General features: G+C 46.4%; 1 protein-coding gene across 5 annotated transcripts in view; it reads right to left on the bottom strand.

Annotated features, from left to right (window-relative positions):
- Ablim3 (actin binding LIM protein family member 3) overlaps positions 1-21,946 on the bottom strand; it is a 113,330-nt gene that overhangs the window by 23,306 nt on the left and 68,078 nt on the right. For all 5 annotated transcript variants that reach the window (XM_004631279.2, XM_023715275.1, XM_023715274.1 and 2 more), the window contains exons 6-9: positions 21,731-21,824; positions 17,486-17,573; positions 4,376-4,434; positions 2,132-2,203 (exon numbers count right to left, since the gene is read on the bottom strand). In XM_004631279.2, coding sequence (XP_004631336.1) covers positions 2,132-2,203; positions 4,376-4,434; positions 17,486-17,573; positions 21,731-21,824 — 313 coding nt within the window. The remainder of the gene's footprint in view (positions 1-2,131; positions 2,204-4,375; positions 4,435-17,485; positions 17,574-21,730; positions 21,825-21,946) is intronic.

Raw genomic sequence — 21,946 nt, 5'->3', positions numbered from 1 at the left:
ACAAAGTTTGAACTTCAGAAAGAACTGGTTGCAAAGAACCTATCCACTCCAAGCTCACCGCTGATTATATTTTAATGCCAAATCTCAAGTATCTATAAAAATTAAACTAATATTCCATCTTTATGCCTGGTGTATGTTCCTAATGTGGGTAGGTGGGGGCCCCACCTCCCAGTTTGTAAGCCATATTTGGAATGGCCTGGCTTAAATGTGGCTGACAGGATATGCATGTGACAGAGTAGCTGCACTGAGGCACACGGAGGGTGAGAAGGGAGAATGGAGGAAGAAACAGATGTGCAGGGCAGCTGATCTCCATGGCCAAGCCCTGAGCTGCCACCGCCCATCTGGAGGTGAGCTGCTCCTCACAGAGAACTCCAGCAGGCTTTCTCCAAACCCAGAGGGGAACAGCAGCAGCACCTGACCATGGCATCAGGCATGACCAGGCTTCTTAGTAGCACAGGGAACTGGATGGTGATCAATGCCATTCTGGCGCAGTGGCACCCTGAGCTCTCATACCTGGTGCTCCTCCCCAGGAGATATGCTCACATTTGGCAATAACTTTCTCACAGGGCAGGCTCTGAAACCAAGCCCACCAATCCTCTGTGGTTTGGTCGCACTTATACAGCAAGGAGGACTATCTTCTGTCCTATCCCAGAGAGCAACTGTGAGTGCACACAGCTTAGAATCAAAGTAGCTTGTTTGGGGCTGATGTGTGGCTCTGTGGTAGAGCACTTGCTCAGCATCTGTCTGGTCCTACCCATCCCCAGCACCTCAAAAAAGGAAAGTAAAAAGGCTTTTCTTCTGTGACAGCCACACGGTAGTACTGGCTCACACTGAAGTTGCAGTCAATAATTCTTACATCTTCTTCTTCCCATTTAATCAGAGGAAAGGAGGAAAGGAAATAATCCCATCAATGATCATGATCCGGAGATCAAAGAGGAAACCGGATGTGGATTTGGAGTAATGCTTCAGCCCTGGTACCAGGGATGCCCCGGGGTTGTGGGTTCCCTGCTTCCCACCATTCCTCCAGACTAACAGTTTTCTTGGTTCCTTTGGTTTGTGGAAGATGGAAATACTGCAGGATGTCACATGCTGCTCATTTCAGTCCTGCCTGGCCTCCCTGCCTTCGCACCTTCCTTGGCCTAATTCTGTTTGCTCCTCCTGAGTCTAACTGCCTCTTCCTCGGGAATGCCTTCTCCCAGCTGGTCCTGGGAGCACAGGCCCCTGTTTAGCTACAGTTTCATCAGGGAATCCTGCGCTTTTCTGTCTGGGCACTTGTCATAACTACGGCTTATTGTTTCATGGCATGACGTGCCCAAAGGCGTAGGGTAGGAATCAGCTCCATGTAATTCACCACCATTTACTCAGTCCAGAGCACAGTGCTTAGTGCAGGGCAGAAACTCAGCACATGTTTGTTGAGAGAATGAGTAGATTACATGTATGCCAGACCTCTTGTTCTGTCAGCCACATCACTGGCAGACGCTGAGTCTGTATTTGAATGGCTCTGGAGGTGGGAGCTTGGTCACCTGAAAGTAGGCTGCTCCATCCCTGGGCCTTGTACACAATGAGAAAGTTTGTAGTCATTTCTGCGCATTCCTTATGGCCCTGTTTCCACCTGCACATGGCTTCCTTTTCCCTCCTGCCTCTTCATCACACCCTACTCCCTCTGTGACACTGTCCTCTCAATGGCCATCCCAAACACCACTCTGATCTGCAGTTCTTGTATTGCTCTGGTCACAGTTAAGGAATGGGTTAGCATACCCTCAAACCCCACGAGCCTCATGTTCCCATGAAGGAATGGGAAAGGAGGCAACAGTTTCACACTCAACAGAGGCTCTTGCTGGCACTGCGCTTTCCTTCTCATGCTCTATGGAGCTCTACACAATCCCTGTAAGTCTTGGTTCCCTAGGCTGAGGGATTTAGAGCAAGGCACGCATCCTTAGTCTGCCTTGCTGTACCCCAGGACCTGGCACAGAGCTATCATGTGACAGGGGACACATGAAGTATTGGCTGGATAGAACCCGACAGCTCCATCCCTAGATACATCCCTAGGCCACAGATACATCCCTAGAAGCGCTTCAGAGGCCAGGCTGGTGTAAGAGAGGCCCTTGAGCCTCTGAGAGATGATACTTACGCAGATGACTCGGTTGGGTGAACCGATGCTGGACCCAGGAGGTGAGATGGAAGTTTCAGATGTCCGTCTATGCTGGGGAAGAGATAGGACAGGAGAGAAGAGGTGAGAAGTTGCACCCTCGGCTTGGTGAGGAGGGGAAGGGGGTATGAGAACATAGTCCTTCAGGGGACATTAGCAATGCCATTCAGTGGCTGTGTCTCTACTTTCTTTTTATTTTCTCTCTTTGCGATCAATGTCTGAGCGTAGATCCAACATACACAGCACTTCAGGCTGCTGGACAGAATACTTACTTACTTTCCATTTATGGTTGTAGCTAGAATTTTAAATTGGATATTACTCAGAAAACTTCTTTCATTTGGGTTATCCTAGCCAATACTATGTTTTCTTCGGATGACTATCATTTCTTAGTATTCACTCCTTTGTCGTTTATTTATTCAAAATGTGAAAGTAGGTTCGACTTCACACAATTAAAGAACACGGCGATTCTGGATGGATTAGGTCCATCAGCAGCCCAGCATGATGTCAGTCTAGCATGTCCACGGGATGACGAGGTGCTGTGGTGACACCACCAGCCGACTGGGAATCCAGGACTGTTAACGGTCCCCGTGAGTTTAGAGATTGTGGATTCCTGATGTGCAGAATGAAAGGGCTGAGCTTCAGGACTGCTCAGTTCCTTCCTGGGGCCCTCATCCTGCAACTGAAAACATGCTAAGTGGGGGCTGCGCGGCAGTGCTTTCCCAACTGGGGACTGTGAGTGAGTGACTGGCTCTGGGAAGATGAATTCCCGTGGAATGTTTGCTAATACTGAGTCATCTGGTGAGAGAGCGAAATGTAACATTTCATTTCAACCCTCTTGATTCTGTCAAGGAGAACCCGCAACTTGGTGCCAATGCATTTCAACAACTGTCTCAACAATTGCTAATTTCCTATTTTTAACCAAAGAGAATGTTGTCAACATTAGCTACAACGTTTAAGATTTATTCTTAAAAATCATTTCCTTGCCACTGATTTTATTTTATGGTTACCTTCTATTTATAGCAAGTGCTACTAGTTTTTATTTTCTGACATACATTTAAAAAATATTTTAGTTCCATAAAAAGTAGTAAATTGATTTAAAGAGAAACATTAAATTTATAATGACACAAGAAGTGGTAAGATCAACAACAACAACAACAACAACAACAACAACAACAAAATCAGGGTTTAAAAACAAATGACTTGAATTAAGGGAAATATCCCCATAAAGAAGAAGAGTGAGGAAGAAAAGAACAAGTAGATTATCTTACACTTTAAATGGGAGAGGCCCTGGAAGAAACAGAGAAAAAGTCTTGCATGGCTCAAAGTAATTACACACTAGACCAACTCTTCCACAAAACTTAGAGTAGGTGGATGACAACGCAAAGGAGGTATGTTAATGGGCTAGCTGAAAATTGTATGTTTTTACTTGAAGACATTCCAGCAGGTACCATAGTCCCAGAGAGCTCAGCTGACAGCCACAGGCCAGTGTGTAAAGGCACACTAAAGGTCACACACCCCAAGCCTGCCCCTCCACAGCGTCAAGACTCCAGGCATTCCATCCCTGCAGCCCGGGGCACTCCACCCGTTCCTTGCAATACCAGGGACCCAGTGGCACAGGCCTTCCTGGTATCCGTCAGAACACAGTAATTCAGAAGGACCAGGGGTCCAGCTAGTCTGGCGTGTGCCCAGAGATACCAGGAGTGCTTCTGTTTGGCTGAGTGTCTGCAGACAAATCACCACTTTTTTAAGATTTCGTTTTCTCTCAGGCAAGGTGGAGGTAAAATTTGCCTCATCCACCTTAAGGGACGAAAGGAATCAAATCAGGCAGTGGCTATAGAGGTGGTTTGCAAACTATCAATTAGTGTGACAATATAACTATTGATACATGATGTTAGGTTTGGGGAAAATCACGACTTGAACATCTCAGAGAAGCCATTATCTGGATCAGTATAAGTAAGGTCATAACCTTGCCAGAAGAGACACTTAAAAACTCACATGAATACACTGCTCTACTATTTTCAAAATGTTTTAATATCCAGTGTCTTAGTCCTTTCAAACCCAATCAGCCAGGTGTTCCCATTAAGAGTTTCCAAAGAGACAGACTTTTGGGAGTGACTGCTCTAAGGAACACTGTACTGAAGCACAGCTCCCCCAACTTGCAGCAAAGAGTGGGCATGTAGGACTGCTGGCCTGGTGTCATTACCAGCCCACTACCAGCCTGCTTACCTTTAATTTTTTTTCTGCTCGGGCTGCCTGCTTGCAGATGGGGTGCCAAACCTCAGAACCTAAGGGGCCAGGAAAATAACACAGACTCAGACCTTTCAAATGTACCAGTAGTCAACCACACCTACAACCTCAGTTTTCTCCCTAAGCAGCGCATTGTCCTATGTGCCAGTTATTGGCCAAGAGAACCCCTCAGCTTTCTCAGCTCTTGGCTGGCCTCTTTCCCCTAGACACTGAACACCAACTTGGACAGCCACACGCTTCTTCAGTGTGTCCACATCCTGTCTGTTCCTCAAGAGTCAGGTCTCACAGGCGTCCTCTTGCCAACTTTCTTACCTGCTAGTTGGGGGTGACTTCTGTCTTCTCTGTGTTCCATAGTTCTCTGTAGTTCTCTTCATATAGACAGCCTTAAATCACAATAGCTTGTGGACTTACTACCCTTACCAAATCAAGAGCTCCTTTCGGGCAGGAACAGAGCTTTATTCATGGTCATATCTTCCACAGCATCCAGCATGTTACTTTACTCGTAGCAGAGGTCCATACATATTTGGGGGGGTGAACGGAGGAGTGGACCATTGGCAGTGAATGACACATAGCAGGTGGTCAATAAATATTTGTTGAATGAATGAATGGCAGTGGGAGTGAAAGAAAATGACAGACTGATAAACTCCAGCCTTCTTTTCTCTTCAAAGACTTAACGAGTTACCAGAGCCATCTCTTTTAAAGGGAGGAGGTGTCATCCTGAGGACACTTTCTGACCTGCTAATTCCTCAAGAGACTCCAGAATGAATCAAATTCAGGGTACTTGTGTTGCTACTGCCCACACTTCATGGTGTGGGGGTCCAGCTGGCTGGCCCCAACCCAGAGAGGCCAATTTGGAAAGGCATGAGCAACAGGTGGCTGGGCACATGTTCGGAAGAAGCCCCAAATAGTCTACATTCCCCAGAGAAGGGACAGGTGTCCTGGATTAGAAGGAAACATAGGAACATATTATCCCTCTGGAGCCATTCCTCTTGGAACTAGCACTAAAAGGAGAGGAGCTAGCAAATGGCTAGATTTCTGAGCACCCAGATGGCACTTGTTTGTCTGACTTTGTTTCTAGGATATACTTTCTAAAACGGTTTGTTGCCTGGTGCCCCTGGGACTGTACTAGTGGCTAAGGGATAGGGGTAAGATATAGGGTCAAATAATGGGACCTCGAAGAGAAGATTAGCTGCAAGTGAGGAGTCCTGCATTCCCATCTCTCCTCAGCTCCAAACACTTTCTCTTGGAGTCTCAGTTCCTTAAGTGGAATGATAAGGAGGTCAGATTGTGTGGCCTACAAGAAGATCTTCACTCGGAGGATTTGTAATTCTAGGGATACTTCTGTTTTTTATGGAGTAAAAGTCTTCAGTTCTTGTTTGCTGGTACTCTTGGGTGTTCCTGATTATTCAGTGGCTTAATCTCACATAAAGTAAGATGCAGTGGTTCTCACAACCCAACAGAGGGACTCTGGGTCTGTGGTTTGAGCCTGTGGTCACAGGATGTGTCCAGCTCTGGGGTGGGATTGTCACTTTTGGCAATTATTAGACAGAGCATTTCCATTTCTTTTCTTTTTTTTCTGAGTTGAGCCCGAATCTACCAGAAGTTGTTTACAACTGTAGCCTGGCAGGAAACACATGTTATAGGTCACTCCAGGAAATGGATGAGGTAAACACAGGCCTGAAAGTGTCATGAGATCACGTGGAAGACACATCAGAAAGGTGAAGGGGACAGAAATCCTCCTCAGGGGACACTGTGTGAAGGGGTGGGGCTCAGGCTAGGTGGTTTTGCTGGCCTTCTGACTATGCACTGACATATCTGACCAAAACACAACTGAGCAACAAATGGCACTGTATCTAGTAGTATTAGCTTCAGCACTCCCCACATTAAAAAACACCTTTATATAAGAAAGGAGGGAAGGGGATTGGAAAAGAGAAAATATAATTAGAAACAAAAAAAAAAAGGCTTAGAAGTTCATAGTATAAGATCTAAATAAAAAAGGGTTGAAAAAGAATTTGCTGATAGTTGGTGGTAAACTCAGAGAAATAATGGTAAGAAAAAGCCACATTTTTCATGAAGATCCCTGTGAAATTATGGTTTGCTGAACTTATTCCCTTGGTCGACAACTCAACAACATGACATTAACATGATGACATCCAGGGGGGCATTGTCTTCTTGGAGTAGACTTTACCCCCAGAGCCAACAGAGTGCTTAAAGACCCAAATAAATGACTGGTTGGACTTACCTTTGTATTTTTAAAAAGATAGAAGGGGAAGATCACCTAGAGGAGTATGGTAACCGGAATAGTGAGGAGACTCAAAATTAGACTATAAGGCAGTGTCTTCTGAGAGACTGAACAGAACGGTGAAATACATTTTTGAATGTTTAATGGCTGTCTATGTAGAAGCAGCTTTAGAAGTCTTATAAGAGTAGAGCAAGAACTAAGGGGCAGAAGCTCCAGGGAAGGAAAATTTATATCTGAGAACTGAGTGGTCTTGTTTATGTTATCATTAATTTCTTGTCTTTAGTCATACTGAAGGACAGCTTAGATAGAAACATACTCAACAGCAATACTGCAGGGGAGAATCATTACATGATAATAACAGTTGAAAATGTTTACCAACTGTTCCAGTCCTTGGAGATTTTATGTTTCCACCTTAGCGGGCTTCTCTGCATAAAGAAGGTAATCATTTGCCCCATTCAGTAGTCCCAACAAGAAGGTACAGAAGGGGAATCCATATTCTTTTTTTAATAGATATTTCTGCAAGAATCAAAGAGTCTCAATAATATTCTTTGTGTTGAAAATAAACAGAAGAAAAAGGATATTCTATCTTAGGCCAGTTGGCTTTTCTAAGCTGGAGTCAGAGGTGGACAAGTAGTATCAACTAGGCACTGACTCGACAGCTACAATTTCAGACTGCGTGACTATGGGAATACCGGGGTTTGTTAAAGTGTGACCCGTGGGCTACTTCCTGACAGTCTGGCAAACTGCAGATTCCTGGGCCCTGAGCTGAGCCACTGCCACCAATTTTCGGGAGGTGGGGTCCAAATCTGATTCAACAGTTCCCCAGGTGGTGTATAACTGTGTAAATATAAGATCCAGAGAGCTAATATCAGACCATACTCCAGATTTATTTCTTTGGAATGTGGGGCTGGGAATGTAGCTCAGGGGTACAGAGCTTGCATGGAATGTCATGTAATATAGAAGTCGATTTTATAAAACAGAACTCAAACATCTTGTAAGAGTGTAACTTTGAATAACTGGGGTGGGGGAAAAGAGAAAAGAAGGAAAGGAAAAGAAAAAATATAGATAGGTACAAAGATAGCTAAGATAATTATACTACTAATTTCTATTAGTTCATTGAAAAGAATGGTTTGATCTTATATTGTTCGATCAATTTTGCATGCCTCTATCTTGTAACCTGAGCAACTACTTTGAAGATAACTATATGCAGTACATTAACCATTGTTAATTTCCTACTATCTCGTTATGAAATTCTGTGTCATTGTTTTTATCATTTTCTGCCCTTTAAAATTAACAAAAGTATAGCTTTGTTTTTTTCACATTAGACTCCTTGTTCTGGAGTTGTGTTCTCTTGTCCTCTGATATGGTCACCCACAGTTCCAGGCTGTTCCGCTGAAATCTACCATAGTAGTTACAGGAGTGCATGAAGAACTAGCTATTTCTATCAGGGCTGGTCAGAAGGAGGCCATCTGAACCTCTGGAATAGCCCCTCCGCTAGTACAAGGGCTGCTTTTCATCCTTAGCCGAGCCAGCAGGCAGTCCTATCTGACTGAGTATCATAGCGCACCCCCCACCTGTAACATCTAGGGCAGATCGAATGTTCTTTAATGTTCAGGAACCCACCCACTTCTCTGCTGGACCTTGAAATTTAATTTTCCAAAGTGTTTTTATAAAATGCCAAAGCCCAGCAGGGGTTATGAACACAGCAGTGACTGATATAGCTGGGCTGGATGTTCTGTTTGGTCAACACTCTGATTTTAAACATTTTTGAGTCTGGCTGTTTTAGACACTGCAGGCTTCCATGACTTCCAGTATCTAACGACCAGCCCTCCACACTCACTAATGTTGACACTTGAAATTCTGGCCTCTGATCCTAGCCAGGGAGTACTCACGAATCAGATTTCCTCTCCAGATCTCTTTGGACCACAGTAGGGTGAGGTTTGTCAGCCTCCTGCTTAAATGATGGCAGCACTATTTTTGTAACATAGACTAGTTAGGACCTTGGTGTTGCTCCTTTAAAACACCCATGCAGGGCTGGGGAGATAGCTCAGTGGGCTGAGCACCTGCCTGGTAATCTCAAGGACACGGGTTCCATCCCCAGTAGCACATGCCATTCTGGCCCCGTTGAGCTGGCCACCGAAACAGGGTGTGGTGGTGCACCCCTGTAATCCCAGCACTGAAGAGGCTGAGACAGGAGTGTCACTACAAGTCTGAGCTGTGCAGCTAAACCCTATACTACATAAATAAATAAATAATTTTTAAAAAGCAAAAAATAACCCCCCATGTAGATAAACAGATGCAGTCTATCCGTCCAATACAGTATAACTTAGTCATAAAAGGAATGACATACGGATGCATGGTATGATACAAATAACTAGAAAACATTCCAGGTAAAGGGATCAGTTGCAAAAGAACACATATGGTGTGATTCTATCACATGAAGTACTGAAATAGGTAAATCTAGAGAGAAAAAACAGACTGGTGATTATTGGAAATTAGGGGAAATAGAGTGAAGGGGAGCAACTGTTTAATAGGGTTTCTTGTGGGGTGAGGAAAATGTGTAGGAACAGAGGGCTAACACCAGACAACACTCCAGGTTCGTTTCTTTGGACTACAGGGCTGGGGATACAGCTCAGGGGCAGCAAGCGTGTGTGGAACATCGTGGGATGTGGAAACTAATTTTATAAGAGATTTCATGTTCTTGCCTTAACAGGTGAACACTGTGAATATACTATATGATACCAAGTAATACGCTTTAAGCTGATCTTATGTTCTGTAAACTTCATCTCAATAAACAAGAAAATTCCTGCTCATGCCCCAGCAAATGGGCTGCTCTTTCAGGCCAGAGGGTGCTTTACTCTTCTGTCACTAACAGTCCTGACCTGGCAGGAAGGAGCTGAGCAAGCTCTTCTGTTGAGTCAATGTGTAGAAACAACCGCATCACCAGCATCACCTTAGGCTTCTGCAGTCTTTCCTGTGCACCAGGAACTCAGTGCATTATTTATTATCATATTCTTAAGAGGTCTGAATCCTGTTACACCACTTATTGCATCACATGCTGCATCTTCTACTGGAACTCAGGTACCACCCTGTGCCTTGCTTTCTGCATCTATAAAGTGGGGACGAGGCTAGTGTCTTCCTTGTAGGTTTGTTTTAAGGAGTGATGAGCTAGTATGTGTATAACACTTAGAACAGCATCCACCTGTGTAACTTTCAGCTATGATGGCTGTTATTACAATTATCTGTCATCTTCCCCCACCCCCGCCAAAATTGGCATGCCGGGGACTAGTTTGGTTAATAGGAAAGCAGGCCCAGAGAGACTGGGGGTGGACGGGGAGTATTTATTCCCTAATTTCTGAGAGCAAGGCCTGGGAAGTTGGGGGGCGTGCAGCTAATGGTGAGCCGGCTGTAGCAGTGGAGTCCCTGAACAGGAGCCGATTCGGTTGCCAGTGCGCCCTCTGGGGAGGCTACACTTGTGCCAGGGAACAAGGGCACCTCAGGAGAAGCGGGCAAAGCTGGCTTGCCTAGAGCTGGCATAATGGACTGGGTCTGAAGTTAATAAAGCAGTAGTGGGGGAAGTGCCTTGTTCCCATGAGGCTGGTTACCATGGAAGACATCAGGCAGGGTAGGGAGAGGAGACAGGCAGCCCTAGGGGGCCTGGTAGTTCCAGGGAAATGATGGCCACTCATAGAAACAGTGGGGGTGGTCATGTGGTGGCATGAGTACTCAGCGTGCACCAAGCACCAAGTATTCTTATTTTTCTTCCATTTTTAGAGTGCCTGTGCCTGGCCTTGTGCTATACAATACTTCATAATAATTATACTCAAATAAAAATAGTAATGATAATTGACGTTTACTGGGCACTTATGATGAGCCTCGTCTAAATGTTCCAACTCGTGTTGTTGACAGCACCAGCAGCCAGTGCTGACGAGAGGACACATCCAGGACTCTGCTGGCAGAGCTCACTGCTCCCACTCGCGCTCCATCTGCACCGGAAGTAGCTCCCTGGAGCCTTACAACAGCCTTGTGCCACGCGGCCTGGTCTCACCCCTCACTAAGGGGTTGGGAAACAAATTCCTGTTTTCTCGTCTGCTGCTGCCTTCTTCCCTGGACCTGGGAACGTGGCTCAAGGAGGGTCATCACAGGCCCTCCTGGCCTTCTCTGGTGGCCCCAGCATGGATGGCTGTCTGTCTCTCTTGACAGCTGGCTGAGGGCTGGATCAGTTCTTTTTCCAACAACATGGCAGCCCCAGCCCAGGAAAAAGAACTGGCGGATGATACTGGAAGCCCCAGCTCTGCTACTCCCAGCTGCTTCTCATATCTCTGAAGCCATCAGTCCCTTTTTGCCTAACATGGCTTGAGTTGGGGTTTCTGCCACCTAAAAAGTCCAGGCTAATAAAACCTTTTCTCAAGCTAAAACCTGAGTGTCTGACAAGTTCTTGACTTGTCCCTCGGGCAGTTCTGATTCTCAGAAAATGGAGGAAGCAACCAGGGAAATTACTACTCTGAACCTAATTCTGACCAACACGGACAAATTGGCTGCTGAAGTAGATGTGACATGTAACTGGCAAGAAAATGGCCCTATCGTCTAGAATTTGTGCTGCCCGCAGAGGAGCAAACTGGAAACAGATTTTTAGAAACACAAATTGTAGATATTATACTGTAGTATTTCCTGTAGGATTCAAGATGCTTGGTAACCCATAACGTCTAAAAAAAAAAGGGCAGCGCCTCAAAGATTAAAATATATTCCATTTAAAATGAAATATGCTCAGTACAGCCAGACTTTGGGGAATACCAATTGAGTACAGGAACAAGGATATGTTTGAAGAATCTAAAATTATGTAGCAGGATTGGAGAAACATGAGATTTAAAGTTTTAAAGCACAACTCCTACAACCTAAGCTGTCAGGGGAGAAATCCAATTTAAAGTAATAACGCTAAATCTTGAGGTGATAGCAACCACTACTGAAGACTGCTTTTGACGGGGCGGTTTGGTGACACGCATGGCTGACGGAGGGCGGGCAGGCCACAGCCCGAAACAGTGGGAAGCACTGCACGGGGGCACCTATTAGCTCAGTGGAGCTTTTCTGAGTTACATGTCAGAAGGAAAGGAGGTCTTTGCTAAATATCAGTGGCACCCCCAGCTGTGTCAGGAGGATACACTCCCTGGTGCTTGGACCTTGTGTGATTGGATCTAAAAAAAAATGTGCTCCAAAATAGACACAGCTATCCAAGAGATGCACTCCTTCTGATCATCAAAGCAAACCTCAGGGCTCCACTCGATTTGTACTAACACAGAGCTAAGGTTCTTTATTTTGGGCCATAGATACCTCTCAAAATCTGGGGAAAGCTACAGATCCCCTCCCAGAGAAATGCACCTGTGTGCAGAATGTGGCACATAATTTCAAATATTCATAAAATTTAGAAGGCCAATTACGAACCATAGTTAAAGAATTCAGTAACAAATATAAGAATACCGTTTCTTCTTTTTTTCTTTCTTTCCCTTTTCTTTTCTTTTCTTTTTTTTTCTTTTTTTTGTATTTTAGGGAAGGGTCTACAGGGTCTTCACTACTAGATCAGACTTGAGTGATTTGCCTGTTCACAGCCTCCCAAGAGCTGGGATAACAGGCGCACGCCACCACGCCCAATCTCAATCGCTGTCTCAGCGCGGGGGCTGGCCCAACAAGCCCAGGGATCAAACCCCCAGCCCCTGCACCTGCTGACAGGCACTTTAATCTGCTGGGCAATTTGGCCAACCCTAAGAATACCGTTTCAACAAAACTCAAACAAGACAGGTCAGCTTACCTTGGGTAAATGACATAACCACTCTAAACATTTTTCTTCTCTAAAATGAGGACATTAGTGTTTTCTCTTTTTCGTTCACAGGATGATGGGGAGGATAAATGGGGTAGAGCATGCAAAATTCTGAGTACAGTACTTGACATACAGTAAGTTCTCAACCAATATCAGTTTATTTGATTGTTATTATTTTATCATCTTTATTATGAGCAGGACCTGCACTTTAGTATGTTTAGTCAATAAACATTCTTTTATTGACAGAGCAGGGATTGTCCCAGAATTTCATAACTGATTTTTTGCCTGGTGGTCTTTAGTTGAATACACAAATGATAACAGAGAGCTATTTTTAAAATGTGCAGTCAGGCTTCTGTTTTAGGTCCCATCTCAGGCCCCTGGAGTGTGATAGTGGGGGACACTGAATGATACTTGATGTAGACAGAAGGGGAGAAAAATAATCTATCTTAGTGCAGCCATATTTAGAGCAAAAGCAAAATCTATCTCATGAACTACATTTGGAGTTTAGAAAACTTCCCACTGGCCCAGCCACTGTAACCTTTGTGACTGAGGTGTAAATTTTGCCCTGAACCTACAGCATCTTAGCTATTATTTTGCTGCACAAAAATCAGTGACCTAATTTCTTGGTGAAGACTAAATGAAGGGTTTGGATAACAAACAGATTAGATAACTGGCTTCTTTACAAAAGCAGCTGAAAGACTGAATGTGCAACAACTTAAATAAAAGAAAACTTGCTCTTGTCTCCTGGGGCCTAGGAAATTCTCCTCCAGTTAGACAATCAGACTTCTCCCAATTACAGCCCTTCCAAAAGCCGTCACACCACAATTAAAATGCAAACAAACTGGCTGAAGAATCTCCTGAGGACCATTTGCCAGTACCAGATTGTCCAGCTTTGGAACTGACAAATCTGGGTTTCTAAGCTTTGCAGGCTTGCTAACACACACACACACACACACACACACACACACACACACACACACACACACAATTTCTCCCCTGGCTTCTATGCGATGCCTTACGGTATGCTCAGCACCTTCACATTCAGTCACGAGCACCTTGTATGCGATGCTCTCCACCTCCCTGGGCCTTTGCACCTGCTGTTCTCTCTGCTTCCACAACCTTCCTTCCTCTTCACCTCCATCTTATATTCATTTTCATGCCTATGGCTTGGAGTATCCTTTCTTCAGAGAAGCCTCCCTGGCCTTGCAGACTAGATAGGGGTCTTGTGACATAGTCTTATTGTTCCCAAACCCTCCTTTCACAGTGCTTTCCCCAGTTTGCCAGAGAAGGTTGGAACTTCTATCAAGTTGATGCCAATCTTCTCTTCCAAATAGTAAACTCCCCCAGAGCAGTGAGCTCACTTGCAGTGCTCATCTCTGTGCCCCAAACATGGATAGAGAGGCCTCTACTGGAGTGATAAATGAGAAACTGTTGTCAATCTCATTTGACAAGGAAGGAGGCGATCCAGAGAAGAGAGTCACTTCTTAATGTCTCTGTCCACCGTAACATTAACCCAGGAGCCTTGGCTCTCAGCCGCTTCTCCCAGGCAGGGGTTTTCTTACCATTTCTGAGGGTGGCCAGAGCCTGTCTCAGCTGTAGCAGAAATCTCCAGTGCTGCCACCCCCACAAGACACCCACAGTCCAAGTCAGCATGACACGCACGGCTTGGGCCCCCTCATTCCCGGATCACTCAGTATCCCTTCAGGCAGGTCCTTGAACACCCTGCAATTACTCCTACTCTCTCAGGATCCAGGAGGGCAGGGATGGGGATAATTAATGAGAGGGTGACAGGCCCTTCTTCATGACCAAGAATATCTGCCTCTTCCTGGAGGCATGTCTGCTGTAGGTTTACGGTGTACCCTCTCTCATGATCACAGAGATGTTACTCATCCCGTAACTCCTTCAGTCAGCATCTGGGTGAAGCTAGATGAGTGAAGCTCCCAATCCATGAGGCTGTGAGCTTTCTGAGGGCAGAGCCTTTGTCTGACCTCCTCCTGGCTGCAGCTCCCGTAGTTAGAAGAGCCCTAGATACACAGCAGGCGCTCCACGGGTATGTGTACAGTGAACACACAGGGAGCTTTCTGTGTGCCAGGAACTGTCCCTATAGGCCTGTTTTACAGATCAGGCAATCAGAGAGTTAAGAGACTTGTTCATGGTCAAAAACTTAGTAAGAAGCAGAACTAGGATTCACAGCAAGGCAGTCTGAGCCAAAGCACACAAGGAGATGGATGAGAACTGGAAATTCAGGTAGGACCGTGTAGATGCCGATCATTCAAGTGAGGCACAGGTGGGAATGTGGGTACCAGTGCGGGTCTAGCACCAGGAGAGGTGCTCTCCAGAGAAGGGGAAGGAGCACTATACAGCACATTTCCTACCCAAACGTGAAATCCAGGACCCTAAGATGGCTGGGGTTCACAAGGACGTTGTGCAGTCTGCTGGGACTATAACACAGGCTGGTGCAGCAGGAAATCACTGGGGGACTCAGGCACTGAGAGTGCTCATGGGAAGGGACAGGGACCTGAGTGGCAGCTAGGGGCTGAGTCTCAGAAGGTCAGGTGAAGAGGGTCCTGGAGGGGGAGTTCCCAGCCCAAGTGTCGCTTTGTCCCTTTACCCTCTGGTTCTTACTCAGGTCTGTTCTTTTCTCTGGGCCTGTTCTTCCCAGCTGTGCAATGTGCGTAGTCCCTCTGCAGTTTAGAATGACCGCCTGGATCCTTGTGCCTTAAATATGTGTATGAGAGCACACACAAGTAACTAGCAACAGTGCTACAGAATCTTGGAAGTGGTCTCCTCATCTAATCTAATCTAATGTAGGAAGCTCTGCTCCGGAACTTGCTGTAATATTGCTTTAATATTCCTTGCTCTAATATTCCATGCTTGTGGGTCTCCAGTGAGGATGGATTTGGGAACACTTGGCAATGTCTGAGATGTTTTTGATTGTCCAAATAGGAACGGACATAGTATCATTGGTATCTGGTGGGTAGAGACCAGGGGAGCTGCCCAATACCTTGTGGTGCGCAGGACAACTGTCACACCAAAGAATTATCCAACACCAGGCGTCAATAGTTTGAGGTTGGGAAACTGCTCCAGGCCCAGGGGACTCATTAGAGCTTGAGGTCAACTCCTGGCCCTGGGCATCTGTGGCTTGGACAAGTCTGACAAGAAGACACACTCTGTATAACTGGCCCCCGAGGCCTCAGAGCTGCCTTTTGGGGAGACTGGGAGGAAGGGCTCTCATTGCTCTCCAAGATCTTCAAGTACCCGCACAGGGTTAATCAGAGAATAAAATAGCAGTGATCTGCTATTTGATGAAGGCAGATAGGGCCAATGTTAGGGCCAAGGGGCCCATGCCAGGAGCCAGAGGTCTTAGCAAAAAGACCAGCAACTCTTATACAACCTGGAGGGACCAAGTACAGAGAATGAGCCAAGAGAACTCAGGGAGGATGAAGTATGTTAAGTTGTGCGTGGGCTTGGGGTAATTGGGGGTGTTTATAAAGCACATAGTTTTTGAATGGGGGTCTACAATGACAGGATTTCCAAAGGAGGGTGCAAGAAGACAGTGGGAAGAACTGAGAGTTCACTTCAGGGGCAGAACACCATCTTGTCTCAAGGCCGGCTTGGATTCCACCTGCCTGTCTCTCACACTCATCTGCCCTCAGCGTGGGCCTGGTGTGATTCCCATTTCTTCACCTCCCTCACAGTCTTACAGACTCTGTCAACCCAGATGGGCACACACCACTCCATCGCTCTTTGTTCAGTTGCTATGATTTGAATGCCTGTGTTCCCCCAAATCCTCCCAGATGATGGTATAAGGGGGTGGGGCCTTCCGGAGTGGCCAGGTCACGAGAGTGGGGTCCTCATAATGAGGTACTGGCCCTTAGGCAGCAGGTCCTGAGAGGCTGCTGCCTTCTTTACCTTGTGGGGGCTCTGAAAGAAGGAATCGTCTATGAGAAAGTGGGCTTGCACCTGACACCAAGTCTCCTAGCATCTTGATCTTGGATTTCCCAGCCTCCAGAACTGTGATGAATTCAGTTCTGCTATTTATAAGCCACCTAGTCTGTGGCAGTTTGTTATAGCAGCCTACAGATGCCAGTTAACACCCGCGCATCCGGGATCTCAGCCCTGAGCCTTCCTCAGAGAGCCTTCCTGTGCTCCTCCCACCACCAGATGTGCTCCCCACCTCCTCTTGCTGCCCTCTGTAATGCTCAGCACAGCGGGCACTATTCCACCACTGGGCTGTGTGGTTGTGTATGTCGGGTCCTCACAATGCCCTCAGTACAGAGCCTGCACACAGTAGGGGTTCAAGAAATGGTGGTTGAAGGGATGGATGAGTAGATTGAGAACTATATGTTCAAATGTAGAAGGGAAGTTTGGGACCTTGGTGAGATAGTCTGATCTATCTGGGCCGAGGGCACCTGAATAGAGGGGCACTGAGGGGCCAGGGAGACTTCTGGGATGTGCTGGGCAAGGAATTGGTAGGATCCTGTTCAGGGACTGAGCAGGATCTAAAGAGCAATCAGGTGACTTGGGCAACCCCTGGGTGAGAGGTCTGGATCCCAGCAGGGAGTAGCCTGGTTTACTTTCAGGGGGATTGCTGGTCCTTCCATTGCTCTTTGTATTGTGAGAGTCCTAGGAGCCCTGAGAGCAGCCTGCTGCAGTGTTTTGAGATGTGGGAGAAGGGACAGGACAGGAGGAGGTGGAAGGTTAGGGGTTGCACAGTGCTGTGGACTCTAACCAGGCCTCCCCTTGGCCCTGTGCAGCTCCGTTTCCCACCCCCAGCCGGAGCCAGGGGGCCTACTCAGAGCACAGCCAGGGAAGCAGGCCAGCTGAGCAGCGGGTGGAGACGCACAGGGATGGAAGGCAGATTACATGTCACTTCATATTAGACACACCAGCAACTTTCCCCATGCACCCAGAGAGGGGCGAATTAATTTTAATTTTAAGGACAAGCCAATTGCAAAGATGACACTGGAATAGAAGAAGACTGAATCTCCTTTCCAGCCAAGAGCAGATTGGAACGCCATACAGATTTGCCTACCTGTGAGGTACATCTCCTCTCCTTCGGTGAACATCTGGTGGCAGCGCACACACCTGGCACAGGTGGGATGGTAGTGCTTGCCTCCTGCCTATGAAAACCAAGACACAGAACAGGGTGTCAGAGCCGGGGCTGCTGTCCAGGGGCACAGGCTGCTTGTGTGGACACATCAATGTTGTTGGCATCTCCATGGTCCTGTGGTTGGTTGGGAGCCTACCGGGGCAGGGTTAGAACTATGTTGTTGTAGTTCAGGACAGCTTGGTGACTCCCTCCATCAGTCCCTGATGGCAGCTCAGAGGAATCCCCTGGATATCTGGGAAAAAGGCCTGCAGAGGCCACTGCTGCTTCTTCCTTTTTTCTGCATGAGGAAATAGTCTTGTTCTCAGGACAGTCTGGTGTTTCCCCAAATTTGAAGCCTCTACCACCGCTGGTATCTGAAATCATTTTAAGTGGTACAGCAACTCTGGATCATTAACATTGGATCAGTGAAGGAAAAATTACCTCCTTTTAAGTCTTCTATGGATTCTTCCAATTTTATCAAAGAGAGAATACCAGTTTGGTGCCAGTGTATCTTTAATATCTATTCAAAATGTATTTTGTAAGAATGAAAAACAAAACAAAACAAAACAAAACAAAACAAAACAAAACGGTCAGAGCTGGGAGCCTCCATGAGTACTTGAATCTAGCTAGAACTACCTTCATTTCTGGGTTTCCTATAATGTGGCAAATGAAACAAATTTTCCTTTTTTGCTGTACACATTTTCTTATGTGAAAGCAAACCAACTTAAAGTACTAGGTAACTGAGTATGCAAGGTTCGCAGACATGGCAAAACCTGTTAGAGTGGCATCAAAAAGACAGATTTTAGTGTTTAGTACACAAATAATTGTATTTGAAAATCCGGGACCTGCTGAGATCCCCCATACCCCCAGGCTAGACTGTCCTACTGGGCGCACTGGTTCTGAGACCAGTGATTCACATTTTCCATCATTCTTCCCCACAATTATTTAAATTAAAAATGGAAATGGATGTACCCTGAAGATTCTTTCCTGGGGAAAGAAACAACCTCAGAGAAGGCTGTGTCTCAGATCTCACTAGAAATCACGAGCAGTGTTGCAGTCAGGCTGTAGAACCTGCTCTCCAGCCTGCACGCATTTGCATTCTGCTAGTTCTGACTCAAAGCCCCCAGCCCAAAGGCCCTGAGAGGAGAGGGCCCCTGGGTAAGGGGTGTAGCACCTTGGTTTGGAAGGTAGGACTGGTTCTGAATGAATATTTTGCATGTCAGGGAAGAGAGTTTTTGACGGAGACTAGGAAATATCTGAAGGAAACTGATGAATACTTGGGGACTCACAGAGTACGCCCTCCAAGCCAGGGACCTGGTTTGCTTATTCTGGAAATGCTTCATTTATGCTAAAAACTTAATAAGAATATAGAAAGGGCAAATTAAAAAAAAAAACAACCTCTACTATCCCTTTTTATCACTCTTGGTGGCCCCCACCAATGAACAAATGTGCTTGTCACCATCTAGCAAACTATGCTCAAACTTGAGAAGGAGCCTACTATTTTCCTAAGCTAGGAAATCGTGGGACTGACTCTCCTGTACCATGACAAGGATAATTGGTTTAATTAGTAGCCTCTTCCTACTCTGTGTCTCGTTATCATTTCAATTATAGACCCTTTTTCAGGGTAGCAATGGCACCTTGGCAAAACTGAAAAAGCCTCTTTGTAAATGTCACAGCCCCCTAGTCCATCCCGGCTAAAGGAGCTTCACACAGCCTCCCTGCCACTGAGCTGCTTACTGCACTGTCCGCGGCTAGGCTCGCAGAGGCGCACATGAAGCTCTTCTAGCTGGGAGAAAGCACCTCATGCCCTGAGTCTCACTCTTCTCATCTGTACAATGAGGATGTTGAACTAGTTGATTGCTAAGTCTCTTCCAGCTCTTAGGAAAAAGATCGATAAGTCCAAGATGCTAATGGAACTTCATACAAATGGAATCAATCAAAACCCAGTCACAACTGCTGGAGAAGGGGACTATTACAATGTTTAGCAGCAGTGCTGGGAGAAAGAGAACCATTACAGGAGAATTTCAAAGCAGCTTGGAAATGCTGGGGCAGCTTTCTGTATGCAGCCTTATGTATCCAAACTTCTTCCCTTCTTTAAAAAAGGCCGGCTTTTGTGATCTCCCATTGCATGGACCCCTGGTATGCTGGAGGCCTCTTCCCCAGCTGGGTAGGCACAGCTAGCAATTCTCCTGCAATTTCTATCAGCTTCTACTCAATCCCATGGCCCTTCACTACTCTACAGAGTTTGGCCAACACTCTGATCAACCTCACTATGTTTTCTGAAACTCCATCCTCTCACATTCCCCTCAGTCTCCTTGTTCCCCGGATAACTCCAACTGTAGGCTACTTACTACCCTCTGAGATCCCTCCCTCCCCTGTTTGGAATTCCCTGGTACCATGATTCAAATCTGAGTGCTTTGACCCTGGCCTCTTCAGGCCTGAGATCTGATCCGCACTTTTGACTGCCTTTTCAGAACCTTCCCAGGATTTCAATCTCACTCCATCCTAAATTGAAATCCCTGTATTCCTGCCCAGACCGGACCAGCTTGTTTCCCTGTCATTCCCTGTACTGACACCAGGCTTTCTGTCATGTAGGCTTTATATTTTGGTTCAACTTTCAGCCTTCTCTCCTTCAGTTGCCCCACAGTTGCAGAGCTATTGGAATTCTACTTCTGTGACGTTGGAGACAAAGCTTTGCCCTTGGCATCCTCTTCCACATTCCCCCTTTCAGAGTTAGCCTGTTAGCACCATCACACTCCCTTCCCTGAAGGTAGCTCAGATCAGGTCACTTCTGCTCAGTTTTTCCAAAGCTCCGCAGTGAATCACACATAAAATCCTCATCCCTAAATCCCGGCCCTGGAAATCTAGACCTAATAAACATTCCCGTGCAGAAGCCTTGCCCTCTTGGTGCCTCCTCTGCTATCCCTTGGAGATGCTTAATAGTAGCAAGTCAGTGAATTTGTTCATTATCCTCTCTGACTCCCTATAATCAACACTCCACATAGCGATGAGTATGATTTTTAAAAACATAATCCTATCATGTTGCCTCCTAGCGTAAAGCTCCCCAGCAGCTTTGCACTGAATTTAGTAGGAGGCCCAAACTTCTCAACATGATCTACTAGGTCCTACGTGATAGGTTTTCTGTGATGTGCCCCAGCCTTCCTGACCCTCAGCTTACAAAACCCAGCCATTCTGGGCTTTTTCTGTTCCTTGAATGGCTGGAGTGTTCTTCGCCTGGCTCTTCACACGTAGCCTTCCCCTCCGAGCATTCCCTGGGACAGTCCTTTCCCTACTGCTGCATTCTCTCCTGCTGGGCCCACGTGGGGGGCTGCAGGACCATTCTAACTCAACACTTACAGTAATCACAACTGATTGGTCAGATCTGGCTGAATGAATAATGCTGCTCACAATAGCTTCCCTGACTGCCATTTCTCAGGCCCTGTCAGATGGGAAAAGAAGGCCTAGAGATACAAAGGTCATCATCCAAAATTTAAGAATCCATTGGCAGTAGAGTCAATATGGTGTTAGACCCCAATTGGTCCTACTCTTAAACTAGTGCTTTCCCTTTGTAAGAAATTCTTTTCTCTTTCTAATTCTTCAAGGTAGGTGGTCCTAAAGGAGAAGAAGAAATCCTCCAGGCCCACAGAATGTGACAAGGAAGGCCAGGAACCGAGATGCAGACAGAGGGCCCAGCAAAGGCTCAGTGAAGTGCTGCAAGTTGTCTGTCACCCGCAGAATGAGCTGTGCAAGAGGCTTGGAGAGCTGTTGCCATGGTGATGGACCAGCCAGGGAAGGGTTTAGGGAGCAAGCTGCTAGACAAGCTGGTTCTTAAAGCAGCATAGTACGAATACTTAAAAAACAAAAACAAAACCCCCCCTCCATCCTTAGGCAGGGGTAGGAGGAAAACCCTAATTGTCACTCTGAGAAACTGTCTGGGTCTGCATCCAAAGAAGCAACTGATTTTTCCAGCACAGCAGTTCCTGAACCAGAAATAATTTTGTCCGTGGTCTCATTCTGGGTGTGCTCAGAGATCTCAGCAAGGTTTCTTTCAAGGTCACATCCCAAGCAGAGCTGTGGGAGGCTGAGGCTGCGGATGAGGAGTGTGAGATGACTTCCCCTTCCTCAGCGGTGACCGTGTGCCGGACAAGTCGCCCCGTTCTCCATCTGTGTGGGTGCTCAGCCACTCACCTCCAAGACTCTGCCACTGATGTATCTGTCACACGTCTCACATTTAATGCCAAACTGGGAGTGGTAGTCAGATTCACAATATGGAACGCCATCCCTGAAAGAGCAAATCCACACGGGATGAGGAAGTTAGGGGGTCCTGCAACCTGTGGGGATTAAAGAGTTAGGGGAGCTTATTTAAGACGTAAATTCCTCAGATGGCCCTCAGATTATAAATCA

Source organism: Octodon degus, unplaced genomic scaffold (genome assembly GCF_000260255.1).
Source record: "Octodon degus isolate 3935 unplaced genomic scaffold, OctDeg1.0 scaffold00040, whole genome shotgun sequence".
Taxonomy (NCBI): Eukaryota; Metazoa; Chordata; class Mammalia; order Rodentia; family Octodontidae; genus Octodon; species Octodon degus.
This window is presented reverse-complemented; position numbering and strand designations above follow the sequence as displayed.